This window comes from Dipteris shenzhenensis, chromosome 15 (genome assembly GCF_047967505.1).
Source record: "Dipteris shenzhenensis isolate YYH24624 ecotype China chromosome 15, Dip_SZ_1.0, whole genome shotgun sequence".
NCBI lineage: Eukaryota > Viridiplantae > Streptophyta > Polypodiopsida > Gleicheniales > Dipteridaceae > Dipteris > Dipteris shenzhenensis.
Genome location: NC_141610.1, coordinates 50,742,424 through 50,757,360, shown reverse-complemented (window position 1 = coordinate 50,757,360; position 14,937 = coordinate 50,742,424). Strand labels below are relative to the sequence as shown.

The 14,937-nt window shown below is 42.3% G+C and overlaps 1 protein-coding gene across 2 annotated transcripts in view; it reads left to right on the top strand.

Annotated features, from left to right (window-relative positions):
- LOC147893940 (protein MICRORCHIDIA 6-like) overlaps nucleotides 1-14,937 on the top strand; it is a 130,867-nt gene that overhangs the window by 103,635 nt on the left and 12,295 nt on the right. Inside the window, exons 16-19 of one of the 2 annotated variants that reach the window (XM_087385775.1) lie at nucleotides 10,183-10,292; nucleotides 10,499-10,971; nucleotides 11,315-11,418; nucleotides 11,888-11,930. In XM_087385775.1, the coding sequence (XP_087241901.1) occupies nucleotides 10,183-10,292; nucleotides 10,499-10,971; nucleotides 11,315-11,418; nucleotides 11,888-11,930 (730 nt within the window). Of the gene's footprint in view, nucleotides 1-10,182; nucleotides 10,293-10,495; nucleotides 10,972-11,314; nucleotides 11,419-11,887; nucleotides 11,931-14,937 lie in introns of both variants that reach the window. The other variant, XM_087385773.1, reaches the window with a different exon arrangement.

Genomic DNA, 14,937 nt, shown 5'->3' with positions numbered 1-14,937 from the left:
CATGAACTCTCTCTCTCACACACACACACCTTACACACACACACACCACTACACACCACACACACACACACCACTGAAGTTCCACACACACACTTTTTTTTTTTTTGGGTAAAATCCAGTGCATTGTATTTATATTCTCATAACTTTACAAGATGGGAAGTCAATGGAGAGTATCCCAAAGATCAGAAGCATAAAAAGAAAAGCTCTATGCAAGAAGCATGTATATCACCCTCATGGCAGGCATCATATAAAGATTGCCGCAATGAGGCTTTGAAAGATTCATATGACTTGTGAATCTGGCGGCCCAAGTATGCCAAATTATGCTCATTCCAGATTGTCCAAAAAGCCCAATATCTCACCCATGAGAGGAAGAGTGAGTATTGAGATAAAGACCTCATAAATCTACCAAATAACCAAAAAAGTTTCCCAAATCTGTGACTCGGGAAACGGAGGCGAAGATGATCTGAAATTCTCCCAAGGAGGTTCCGAGAAGACGGGCAGTGCCAACACACACACACACACACACACACACACACATATATGTATATGTATACATATACATATACATACATGCATACAAAACATACATACATACATATATATGTATGTATGTATGTATACATGCATACATGCATACATACATGCGTACAAATATATGTACGTATGTATGTATGTAGTAGCCCGAGTATAAGGTAGCTTTTTGTAAAATGGTAGATCATGTAATAAACTACTTCTAATCTCCTACTGCAGATTACGGGACAGCACCGTTAATTTCCTCCTAGCCAACCTTGTTGAAGCATAGCGAGCAGACAGACATAGAATTTCCATCAAAAAACATACGTGAATTCATATTCTCTTCTCTCTCTAGCTTCAACAAGCCCCATCTCCCTAGATGGATCTAGATGCCACATGTCATCCATATAGGGCCTTCCTAATGCAACATTTCACCCCTCTCTTGGGATGCTTTAATTCCTTTGCCCCTAGGCACATTCCTTGCATTAAGCCCTTAGCCTTAGATCCACCTAGTCTGGTGCTATCAACCCTCACCTAGGACCTTGACATTAATTCCCTCCCGATCATTTACATGAAGCGCAAACAATTAATTACAAATATAGATCCTTTAAGGGAAATGTCGACTGATTCTTCCGAGGTCATGCTACCTCGGCTAGAGCGTAACATTTCTTCCCTCTTCAGACATCAGCGTCCTCGATGATAAAGTCTGGGAACACTCTCCGCAACTGATATACGGATTCCCAGGTAGCTTCGGATAGAGGCTGACCATGCCATGCAACCAACACCGTGGGTATCTTCCGATTTCGTATTTGCATTGTTCCTCGGTCCAAGATTCTTGTTGGTTTGCGCCTCGCATTATCCTCTATCTCCTGAAACAAAACCACACCTTCGATTAGTGAGTCACCTGCATGTAAAAATTTCTTTAAGCGCGAAACATGAAAAACCGAGTGCACCTTACACCCCTGTGGCAATTCTAGTTTATAGGCCACCTTGCCTATTCTCTTTAGAATTAACCACGGCCCACAGTATCGAGGTGATAACTTAGCACACTCTCCTAAAGTCAACGACTACGAGTGCGAAGGAACTTTGCGAAAAACTTTTTCACCTTCCTTAAATACTCTTATAGGCCGGTTTTCATCCGCATACACCTTGGCTCTATCCATAGCCTGGCGGATATTAGCTCTCGCAAGTGCCAGCATCTCCCGCATCTGAACCACAAAGTTCGCGGCACTAGGTACTTTCTGAGGTACTCCAACTGTAGTTGGACTTGCTGGTCTATAACCATAGTTCAGCTCAAACGGACTGAACCCTGTAGAGGAATGTTTTCTATCATTGTAGGCAAACTCCAACAATGGCAACCACTTGTCCCATGTATGTTGCCTCAATGACACATATGCCCTCAGCATATCCTCTAAGGTCTGGTTGACTCTCTCCGTCTGACCATCCGTCTCAGGATGATCCCCACTACTCATTCCCAACTCAGTCCTTAGTGTCTCAAATACCGCTGTCCAAAAATGACTGGTAAATCTGACATCTCTGTCTGACACTATGGATCTTGGCAATCCATGCAGACGAAATATATGTCTAATAAACAAATCCGCCACTTGTGGTGCACTAACAGACTCCCTAGTCGGAATGAAGTGAGCCATCTTGGTTAGACGATCAACCACCACAAGGATAGAATCATACCCTCCTTGTGTCATAGGCAGCCCTACAATAAAGTCCATGGAAATGCTCTCCCACTTACTTAGTGGTATTTCCAAGGGCTGTAAAAGTCCGGATGGCTTCACCCGCTCGGCCTTACTTACCTGACACGAGAAACACCGTGTCACATATTCATGAATATGCTTTTTCATCTTTGGCCAAAAGAAATCTCGCTTCACGACATCATATGTCTTCTCGACTCTTGGATGTCCCGCACACGGGCTATCATGGCACTGTCGAATGACTCTCTGCCTGAGATCATTCTGACCAGGTACTACAACCTTGCCATTTCTAACTAGCATACCATCCCTTATGGTATATCTTGCATATGTTTGGTCTTTTCTGGATGCCAGGTCATCCTTTTCGTTTTCCCGGGGTTTTAACACATGAACCTTAGGCCATAAGCTCTGGATAAACTCGTCCACCTTTTGAGTTTCTCTGATCTCAGTCATTAGAGCACTCTCTAATACCGTGAAACTCAGGTTGGGCATAATGCGAGACAACGCATCAGCAATCTTATTGTCTTTTCCTCTTCGGTACCGAATCGTTAAATTAAACTCCTGCATGAGCTCTGCCCACCTAGCTTGGCGGCCCCTCAAGTCAGGCTGTTTACAAAAATGTTTCAGAGTATCATGATCCACATCTAGATAAAACTCTGAACCATACAAATAATGCCTCCATGTTTTCAAAGCATGGATAACAGCATACAACTCCAATTCATGAGTTGGCCAATTCCTTTGAGAGGGAGAAAGCTTCTTGCTTTCAAAGGCTACTAACCTTCGCTCTTGAAGGAGCACTGCTCCTACCGCAATGCCACTTGCATCGGTAGGAACAACGGTTTCTGGGGATCAACATTTTTAACACCGGTCCTGTGACCACAGCTTGTTTTATGGTGTTAAAACTTTCTTGTTGATTCTGTCCCCATATAAAAGGTACTTTATCTGAGGTCGAATCAGTCAATGGCGATACTATTTCGGAATATCCTTTGATATGCCTTCTATAAAATTGGACAAATCCCAAGAATGATCGCAACGCGGTCAGACTCTGAGGGATTGGCCAAGTTAGTATCGCAGCCACTTTCTTCGGATCCATTTCTACCCCCTGTGGAGTAATTATGAATCCTAAATATTCAAGCCTAACCATACACAGTATAGTTTTCTTTTTATTTACATAAAGACTGGCTTCCTTAAAGTACTGAACACTATTCTCAAGTGTTCACGATGTTTAGTAATACTTTTACTGAACACTAGAATATCGTCAATAAAATGTACTACAAACTTTCCGATATACGGACGTAGTAAATCGTTCATAAGCATGACGAATGTCGCTGGAGCATTGGTAAGTCCGAAGGGCATTACCAAAAACTCATAATGACCAATTCTGCTTCTAAAAGCAGTTTTATGCACATCCTCAGCTCTTATCCGGGTCTGATGGTAGCCACACTTAAGATCTATCTTGCTGAAAATTACGGCTCCATGTAATGCATCTAGCAAATCATCGATCCGAGCCATCGGATACCTGTGCTTAGCAGTGATATTATTCAATGCTCTGTAATCTATACAGAGACGAAATGTATCATCCTTTTTCTTCTTTAATATCACTGGCGAAGCAAAAGGTGAGAAACTTGGTTGAATCTGCCCCAACTTGAGGTATTCTTCCAGTTGTCTATGCACCTCCGCCTCTTCAGTAAAACTCATTCTATAGGGAGGTCTATTTATAGGTTGTGCCCCCGGGATCAGTTCAATCTTATGCTGAACTTTCTGCTCTGGAGGTAACCCATAAGGTAGTTCATCCCTAAAACATTTAGAGAACTCCTCTATTATAAGATTAGCCAGCTTGGCCATCTCACCACTTTGCGTAACATCAATGCTAGCCGAAGAATCATCAACCGGCTCTACTGATGCTGTGCAAATGAATAAAAACTCTTTTTGAGCTTTTCGGATTTCCATCACGGAAACTAACGGTCCCTGAGGTATATCTTTCTCACCTCGCAAGACATAAAGCACATCATTCATCTTGAATTGATATACGTGCTTTTGCCAATCTGGATTCTTCTTAGAATGCCATGCCATACCCAGGGCTAAATCTGCATGAGCAAGCTTGGTAATTTCAAAATCAAGCTTCTCAGCATAGTCCTGAATCCAAAGCTCCAACTGGGTAACCCTTTGGTCCCATACTTCAGTTGAACTTCCATCTGCCATCCTGACCGTATACGCATAGTCAGATGGACTTGTCTTTAATTTCAGCCTCTTCACGAGCTTGGAGTTAATCACATTGTGAGTTGACGCCGAGTCAAACAACACAATGACATCATGATTAGTCACTTGCCCTTTCATTTTAATTAACTCCGTATCATTAAAGGCTGTATACCCCGTTGCTGCGGGCTTAGATAGGACAGGTGCACTCGTCACTAGCTTAGCAATAGACACACATAACAAACAAGGTACTAACCTCTGAGAAGATCCCGCTAGCTGAATCTGCATCTCTTCCGCTCTGGGACTTCCCTCCATCTCCACGTCTAACTCTGAGATCACCATCTCAGCCATCCGACGATCTTTGTTACGTGGACAATCCTTCCACTGATGAGGCTGAAGGCAACCAAAACATAAGCTTTCCCTCCTCACTTTTTCCCTTTGTTCTGGGTTTAAGGGAGACTTAGACCAAGCCCGGGCTACCATTGGGGTTACTTTCCTCTTCACTCCAATGGTGGTACTTGGTTTAGGAGTTTCAGCCGGTTTCGCCTGCTTGGCTTGACCACTCGGCTGAGAACCACTCCCTTTACTAATCCATTTCTTCTTAAATCCAGATTTCTTCAGATACCCATACTGGGTTCCGACGTGTGCAAACCCACTTGGCTTGCTGCCCTTGGCATCTTCATAGTTTAGGGCTATAGCTATTGCATCATCTAACGTGTTCGCGTACTTAGCCCGAACTTCCATTGTTATTCGATCATTCAATCCAAATATGAAATCTTTCACTTGGATTGATTGAGGCAGGGGTTCGTCAACCTTCATTACACTCTCTGGAAACTTATCAATGTATTCTGCCACCAATAAATTTCTCTGACGAAGGTTTCTATATTGATCCCAAGCTCGGGATGCTTAGTCAAGAGGTAAGAAGTGTTTCCTGAACTCTCTTTTAAACCCCTCCCAGGTAGTGGATGCTACACCCTCTTTTTGTTGCTTAATCCACCACCGATCCGCTGCCTCACTGAACATGTGGGTGGCCTCGCGGATCTTCTTGATGTCATTCCTGATTTCACAAATGGTGAACGCCTCGTCCCATTTGTGTAACCAGGTCTCAATGACATCGGAACTACGGTCGTTCATCCGACTAGAATACTTTTCTGGCCTGTAATTGGCAATATTTGGCACTTTAGCCTTCCTAGGCTCGACCGTATGGACACTAGACTCCGGTTCCATTGGAGCCTTTTCCTTCTCCTCTCGAGAAGGTCTGGCAGACATACTGTGTATCGCTCTCCTAAGTTCAGACTGCTCTGCATTGGCCTGTAATTGCTGCGCTAACAACTGTTGCAAGGCATCCTCCAGCAATGCAATCCTGCCAGATAAAGTGTGAGCTGCTGGGCGCGACACCTGCTGGGTCGGCCGGACTCCTGATTCACCAGGATCCCTCCTGAAAGCTCCTTCTTCTGCTTCCATTCAGTTCAAAGGGTGTTTTAAAAAAATATATATAAATATAATATTTTAAAACACCGTTAGAAAACTATATTTACCAACTGACGCAATTCAGTGTACTGACACTCTTACACAATTCCCTATACTAGGGAATTCCTGCAATCCCAGATTCACATTGACTAGGCATTTAACACAGGCATATATCTCAAACAGCGCTTTTCCCTATCCTAGGGAAGCTCCTGCAAGCAAACTCAGACTGTAGCACATAGGCATAACCTCAAGCATAATCTGTCCCGGCTACAGCATCAAAGCTTCATGCAGACTAATCCCTTACGAGATCCTGTTTATGAAAGCAGAGCACCAACCGACTAAATCAAAGAAAAAAAACACGAAATTGATGGAGGTCAAAGAGAGCTCCCTGGTCATCAATGATTTCATCACAGCCTTCTTGGATTGTGTGGCCTCTCCCTTGCCTACGTTCTGTGATCTCAATTCTACACTGTTTAAGCCTCAAATTCATGGCCAGCTGTTCATCGACCAGCGCTCCACGCTATTCTGCGTCACCATCACCGAATCATCGAAGGTCTGTCGTCCGTTCCAAAATAGATCACGGGCAGCGCCAGCGATTTCGTCGTCACGTCGCAGCGTCAGCAGTAGCCGAATCGCACTACGCTCCTAGTCCCTTCCCTTGGGCTCTCCGTTGATTCGGCGTCAGTCATGGGCTATCTGCGTTAAAGGGTCTCCTTCATGTTACGTCCACCTTAGACCACGGGCAGCACCAACAGCCACCCTTCCGTCGTAGTCACGGCAGCGCCAACAGCCAACCTTCCGGGTTATTTCGTGATCACCACTCTCTTGATTCGTCGAGCACGTCGCAGGTTCCAAGTAGTCGACTCGCCACCTACGCTCCACGCTTGCTGTCCGTCGTCAGCCCACCAGGGCGGTCCAGGCCTGCAACTCAAGCTCACGTTGCACTTCTCATCCCGTTCGTCCAGCTTCGTGGTGGTAGTGCGGGATGACCACCGCTCGAAATCCGTCCCCTCTCTAACTCCTAGCCTTGGGCTCTTCCCTTGAGCTCTAATACCAAATGTAATAAACTACTTCTAATCTCCTACTGCAGATCACGGGAGCAGCACCGTTAATTTCCTCCCAGCCAACCTTGTTGAAGCATAGCGAGCAGATAGACAGAGAATTTCCATCAAAAAACATACGTGCATTCATATTCTCTTCTCTCTCTAGCTTCAACAAGCCCCATCTCCCTAGATGGATCTAGATGCCACATGTCATCCATATAGGGCCTTCCTAATGCAACATTTCACTCCTCTCTTGGGATGCTTTAATTCCTTTGGCACATTCCTTGCATTAAGCCCTTAGCCTTAGATCCACCTAGTCTGGTGCTATCAACCCTCACCCAGGACCTTGACATTAATTCCCTCCCGATCATTTACATGAAGCGCAAACAATTAATTACAAATGCAGATCCTTTAAGGGAAATGTCGACTGATTCTTCCGAGGTCATGCTACCTCGGCTAGAGCGTAACAGATCATGTATGGCTGAGAATGTTATAGATGGGTTTCATGCAAGGGAGATCATATTGATCTATTGCTCTACACAAAACAAGGTTACTGATTTGTTCACCAAGGCACTATTGAGAGAAAAGTTTGAAGCTTTGTTGCAAAGCTTTAGGCTTATTTACTTCTGTTGATTGATCCATTTCTTTGTGCATAATACTGCCACTAGAGGGGGATTTGTTAGAATACGAATAGTGTATAATTTCATCTACACCAATAGTAGCTGGTCCTTGCTATGCCTGATGGAGTTTACTGTAAGTGACTCATGAGAGTCAAACTGCAAAATTTGTTGTGTTTTCAGAGGACAAGTTTGGGTATATTCTTGGATTCATCTAGATATAACGTGTTTGTTAGACATCTCTGAATTCCATATCTGGGGTGATGTAACCTATTTGGCCTTCCTAAAGATCTCTTCAGTAAACACTGCTTTGCCAACAGTAGGAGCTCCCTTCAGTCCACATTGCTTGTGGCCCCAGCCATTGCCAGTAGCAGCCCATCAATGGCCCATCATAGCCCCTTCCAACCTGCGCCATTGCAGGTCCCAATGCCCTCCCCTTTGTCTGGTCTCCCACGTGCCATCTTCAGCTTATGTTCTCATTTTCCTCTGTCACCTGCTAGTCCCACTTTAATCACCTGCTAGTCCCATGCCCTCCATTGCACACCTCCATTGCCTACTTCATCTACTGCTCCCTTTCTAGCATGCCATTCCTAGATGCTCGTCCGTATATCGGGCTGTCCAGCCCCTTGGCCATTGCTTAGCTGCAACCCGCCATTACAAATCTCATTCAATGGAAGGAACTTTCCATCCTGGCAGTTGGCCGTGCAAGTCCTATTCATGGAGAAATGTCTTTGGGTGTGGTGTGGCTTTTGGTACAGAAAAGAAGCCGAGTAATAATAATCAAGGAACTGAGAAGATTTGGTGTGGGAGCACAAGAATGAGAAGACTAATGGCGTGCTTGGAAGAGCTTTGGGATCCGATTATTTTCATCACATTGATGTATTGAAGACAACAGTAAGAATTGCAACATTCTCGAGGCCTTGTTTGGAGCAAAGTGAAGGGTTCGAAGCTTGTTTTGAAGCAAGAACTATTCAGTTTACATATGGATGAAGAGGCAAGGTTGGGTACACATCTCAATCAAGTGCAAGCTATCCTCAAGCAGTTGCATACTCTCAGTTCAAGAGTAGAGAATGAATGCGCCAAGGCAGTACTGCATTTTAACGACATAGTTTCAATGATTCTGAGTGAAGAATGTTGAGGCATACATAACAAGACATGAAGAGAAGACAAAGAACAGCAATAGCAGGGGCAAACTTGTGTGTGAGTATTGTAGTCAAGAAGGTCACTTAGCAAAGTTTTGCTACAAGAAGGCTTATGATGCACAGTGGAAAGAAACAAAGGCATGCTTGGTTGAAGAAGTGTCAATGGCTGATGATGTTATGGTCTTGGTGGTTGCTGACAAATCAAAGGATGACCGCGACTACTTCTCAAATTTGCAAACGATTTCTACTTTGTTATGTCTACCCAGCCCTGTCAGCCCTGTGTTGGTGTTGAGATCCCACATTTTGGATCTTCGCCCTATGTGGTAGCTTTGGTGATTTCATTTTGTACCTGGCCCTTTGTGAATGGTCTCATTATATTATTCCTGATTTTAAAGCTTTGCCCTGTATGGGTAGCTCAAGAGCATCATGTTTTGTTCCCCTTCTTGGTTTAAGGGGGGGATTTGTTAGGAACTTAACCCTTGTATGAGGAATTAGCAAGGTTGTAGCAGCACGACGAGTGCTGTCTGGATGGCCAGTTATGCTTTATTAGAGGTACAGTTGAAGATGTCAAATAAACTAGAGTTGCCTGAACAGCTGTAAGATAAAGTGTCGAACCCTTGTGGATTTCTTGTCTGTCCAACAAGGTTGACCTCGCCTGTATGAGAAAAGGTTTGCCATTATCCTGGTAAATAATAATTATGGCATGCTTGTCTCATTGAGACAGGTATATGTGCTTCCTCCTCCTGCATGTCTCTTGCATGCCATTACCATGGTAAATGATAATGATGGCCTGCTTATCTCATGGAGATGGGTATCTATAAGCCCTCCTGCATGTCTCCAACTTGACATTTATGTCTGATCTGTTTTCATCATAGATGTTCTGAATACAGGAATCTTCTCCGTTTACAAGTCGCTCTTACAATCATGGGATCTGTCACTTCAAGGTATGCCACACCTTTTCAAAAACTATCATCCAAACAGTGCTGGACAATATAGACTAGCTGAGCTGCCATGCAACCATTGATTTCTCAGCTCCCAGGAATCCACAAATCATCTTAAACAATGCAGCACATCACAGTAACATCTTATCATGATTCATGATTTCATGTTTTCTGTATGATTAGCAAGGCCAAAATTAGGAAGCTGACAAGAATTTAGTGTTATGATATAAGCTATATAATATACAACATTCTCCTTGCCATTTGTGGTGTGACTATCACAAACCTCTGTTGGATCTATTATAATCAGGGAATCACAGCATAAGAGAAGTTTGGTGTCTTGTGACAGGATGAGTTTGGGCATGTCCCTGGACTCATATCTACCTTGCAAAAGGGCCATACCTATGGTGACCGTCAAAGCGTGCAAGTTCTTGGTGTGTCCCACGTGCGGCATGTTTTGTAAAATAGTAATATGGGTTTAAAAAAATGAGCTTTTGCATTTTGGATTGATTTAAAACCTAGATCTTGGTAATGATCAGGGGTACCATTTCTTCTTTCAGGAATCTCCATTGTGAGCTTATTGGGTATCAACCTCCAAGGCAATCAAGCAAAACAGGGATTCTAAGCAACAACATCTCCACTGCTGGATCTCCTGTTTCTATGGCCCAAGGTCAGAGCAGTCAACCTAATCACAGGCTGTTATTGTGAAAGGATGTCCTCCAGTGACGTTAAGAGGTCTATTATGTTACTCCCCCCAGATGCCAAGTTTTTAAAAATGCAATGTAAAAAAAACTTAGGTACTTCACGCAGAAAAGTTACAGATTAATGTAGTATTGATATGGTGATGGGTTATAAAAATAGCATCTTTTGTAGCAGATGGAGCCACATCAAGGCAATCACGTCCGGAATTTCCTTCGGGTGTGCACTTTGACTTTAGGGTTGATCAGCAGGATGGCAGAGCATATAGCTCCTCCTGTGGTATTAACTTCAGCAGCTGTACCCAGAACCTAGGCACATGCGCTGCAGCTCCCTCTACTCCACCTCAGCCAGCATCTGACATGGGAATGCTATTTAACCAATTGGACATAGCATGCAGTGAGACAACTGCTGATTTTAAAGTAAACAGCTCTTTTCCAGACAGTCATACGGAGGGTACGGAAGGATGCATCAGGGAAATACATCAATCAGAAAGGAACATTCTTCACAATTGCAAAACAGAGGCAGAGGACGTAAGTACACCTAAAAGATTAGCTTCTGAGGCTGACCTGCAAAATCTGTATCCAGCTTCAAAACGGCAGGGGTTCCCAGACATGCCAGTGAGCCAGGCGTCAAAATTTCCTCATTTCCAGGTATGCTTAATGCTGTTGTCTCGATAGCTCCTTTTTCCTTTTGATTTCACTTTCCATTGATGCCTTCTGTTTTTGTTCCATGAAACTCTCTTTGTGGATTCTGTCAAAGACGCTGTAAGGTATTAATGATTGATCTGCTGGCTATGTTGCTTCTGTCCATTTTCCTTCTAAGTGACATGTAGTTGTTGGAAGGATTCTCATATTCTACGCTTAGATTATATACTTTTCTGACTTACTAAATGATCTTCAGTCTTTATATTTTCTAATTATATCTATTTTTCAAGATTTTGGGGGAAAAAAGTGTGAACTTTTGGTTTTTTTGGTTTCCTCTTATTTAATACAGCAAACTGGAGGGATGACATTGGACAGCTTGTTAAGTACGCATGCTTCTCTCACCACCTTGAATACAGCTGGGATCTTGGAAGAAGTCAAGCAGCTGAGACTAAGGTGAGAAATTTACCCTTTACCTTATGAGAATGTCTCTATGACTGTAGACCAGTACTTTGGGTCAGGAGGAGTACAAAGCTAATCAAGAATTGGGCATTATCTTTCTCTTTGAGGTTTGAATGGAAAGAAGCATGAACCTTCTGTCGACATTGCATACAGAAAAAGACATTTTTTGAACTAACCAATTATGCATGCGTGGATTGGAGACATTTGAAATGGCTTTAAATTGTCTAGGTTTTATGGTTTATGCAAATGCTAAGTAATGGACCTCTTTTCTAGCAACTGTTTTATATAGAAGAAGAACATGGAGTCTTCAAATCAGGAAATGGAGGAAGGATTTTCATGGTTTTGCTTTATTATTTTTCTTGCTCTTCTGTGAGAGGTTTTTGTTTGAAAGGAGTCCCCTCCCAAATCAAGCTTTAGACTTCTGCACAGATGGACGCTCTGAAATGTTAGCTGTTGATTTCAGGTGCAGACAGTATGAATGGGAAAAGTGGAAGCTAGAGCTTAAGGTAAATTTTGTTTTCTAGTAATCAATGCATGAGTAACAGAAGCCTTCACATTAGTCATCCTTATGTCTTTACATTAATCTGTTTTCTTTTCTACCTACATGGCTGAGCTGCTCTTACTTTCGAGCACTTATGACCTGACTAGATTTGCATAGATGCATGCTCATGTGCTCTCTCGTTGTTTACGTGTGTGTATGTGCGTGTGCGTGCTTGTGTAGGCATGGATGTGGGTGGTTTGAGGGTGAGAGTGGCTGTGTGTATCGTTTGGGAGTGAGGTGGTTTTGGTGGGGTTGTCTATGTGTGCAAGTGTGTGTGCATTTCATGTTTTTTAGCAGATTATTCTTTTTTATTTTCTTGCTTCAATTCATTGCATTGTTTTACATTTCATAGGTGCCTGCATTATTGAGTTTAAGAGGCAATGAGATCTCTCATGGATCTTAGAAAGGCTGGGCATCTGGAAATGTAGTGCTCTATAGACTCAACCTTGGCATGGCATAGCCTATATATCCACTCCTCTCTACTGACACGGGCTCAAGCTGATGGGAGGAGACCTTGATCTGGCTAATCGTGCATCTCATGGTACAAGAGATATGGTGGTCCATGTAAATAGGCTTCCTGTCCCTTGTGAGGGGGACGAGCATTTTCAGTGCCAAATCTTTGGAGCGTCTGAGCGAAAAAAAAAAAAAGCTTCCAACTATGCCAAAATATGGCAAAAATGGATCGGAAGAAAACATAGTTTCACTTAGAAACATGAAAATTATTATAGCAATGCCTATTTTATACACGAATCTTTACCTGAATCTTTGGGAATGGTAAGAACATAATGGGATGGCTTTTGAAGAAACCCACATGTAGAGTAGACTTCTCTATGAAAATTCCCTTATGATCCTTCTTACAACTTTTTACTTAATATGAGGTGACAGTGAAAAACCTCTCTCAACCTATCTTCATGAAATGGTTTCTCCAAAGAAAACCCATTGAATCAAGCCATCAAGGTAGTTTCGTCAGCGAAACCCCTTTGAACAAGGTCTTCCAAGGTAGTTTCGTTGGCGAAACTACCTTGGACAACACTTTTAAAAGTGACATAACTTTCACATCCAATGTTCAAATATAGTCATTCAGCTACTCAAATTGATCAGAAAACCCCATTTGAGCACATGTATAGGATTATATTTTGGAAAACCTTGCATATATAGTATTAAATGTTACATGTATTTTATGAGAGTGATATATAAGCCCAAGTTAATACTTATTTATAGTAATTTAAACTTCTTTAGAAACATGTCCATAAATATCTTGTTATTAATACTATAAAAACACTAGAAAGATATTGCCATATGATATAAATGTGTTCAATAAGTAATGTATACTATTAATAGATTAAGAGTGATTATGAGGGATGTTTCTTAAAGGAATTATTTTCAATACTTTTTTAAGGTAATAACAAGGGTACAAAGGGATGTCTATGAATAAGAAGATTTATGTTATGTAAAAATGAATGAGTGACTAGTCTATATATTTTTATGATAAAGGGATCTAGTTCTAGTAAAAATAAAAAATAAAAGTGTAAAAACCATGTTTCCTAAAGAAACTATTTTTAAAATCTCTTGAAAAACACGCTCGGATAAATCTGCTCATAGGTTTTTGCTCGTAAAATTGACGCATCCTTCTTTTAGCATCATTTGGAAATAACAAGATGAATCTAAGAAGCATGACTACTAGACTAGTGCCGACAACCTCTTTGGAGGTCCTTATATCTCATAATGAATGAAGGAGTCTTTGGGAGGGAACATCAAAATACTGGTGGTTCTCCTCTGCAAGATGCACCATTTGAACCTATACATACATACATACTTTTTTTTGTGTGAAACCAGTAGCTATAAAATTAACATGAAATCAACGTACATGACATTAGACTCCAAAAGAGAGCCTAATGGAAGAACTCAAAAACAGTGAGAAAAAAGGCTAGTACATCCAAGTCCCTCGCAGCATAACTATCATATAAAGATTGCTTGAGGAACATTGTGAAGAAAGCATATGCCTTAGGAAACTGTTGTCCCATCCTAAAATGCAATCTCTGTGTCCAAATAGTCCATAGTACCCAAAAACGAGCCCAGTGAAAGAAAAGGAGGAATGGAGACATCTGAGATGAGAAGCATCCAAACATCCAGAAGAGTTTCCCGAATCTGATAGAGGGACACCGAAGCCGCAGCAATTGAGAGACATGAGTGATCAATATCCGAGAGTGCGAACAAGACCATAACAAATGGGGAACTGTCTCGCTGTGATGAGAGCAATGGGGGCAGGAAGAGGAAGCAATACGACGTGCTTTCAATTTCACCCCAATGGAAAAAGCTCCCACTATACATCTCCAAAAGAAAAGCCTATGTTTCAATGGCAGTTTAGCTTTCCAAATTTTCTTGAGTTTTGATTGCCACCAAGATATAGGCCTATCCAACTTCCAAAGAGTGTTGGCATGCTTATCAATCCATGGCGGTGGAAGAAGAAATCTGTAGACCATCGAGAATGTCAAATTATGCATTGAAAGTGAACAGGTAGCAAGAGACAAGGAAGTCTGATTCCAGTCCAGTAATGTGTCCTGTACAAACAGTGGAGGAACAGGAACAAATGGCTGCAACATGGTTGTAAGTATTCTCCAAATGGGCCTATGATGCAGACCCAAGGGGAATGTCCTGCAAGCTTGTGGAAATGAAAGCACATAACCATGTTGATCCACAACATCTCCGACAAATCTTATGCCCAATTTCATAAGATTATATGCTTTAATAGGTGCCTGTAAAGCAAGAGGCGATTCAAACACCTTGCTCCAATGGATGCTTTCCAAGCGAAGAGAATTACCATGATGGGAGGAAGCACCTGACCATTTAGCATAAGAGAGAATTCTCTTCCAATCATGAACAGAAGCAGTAGAAACAGGACAGCCAGGAATTTTCCCGTGAAATGTGGTCATCACTGCTTCCCAGCGATCTGTAATCCAATGCCCATATGC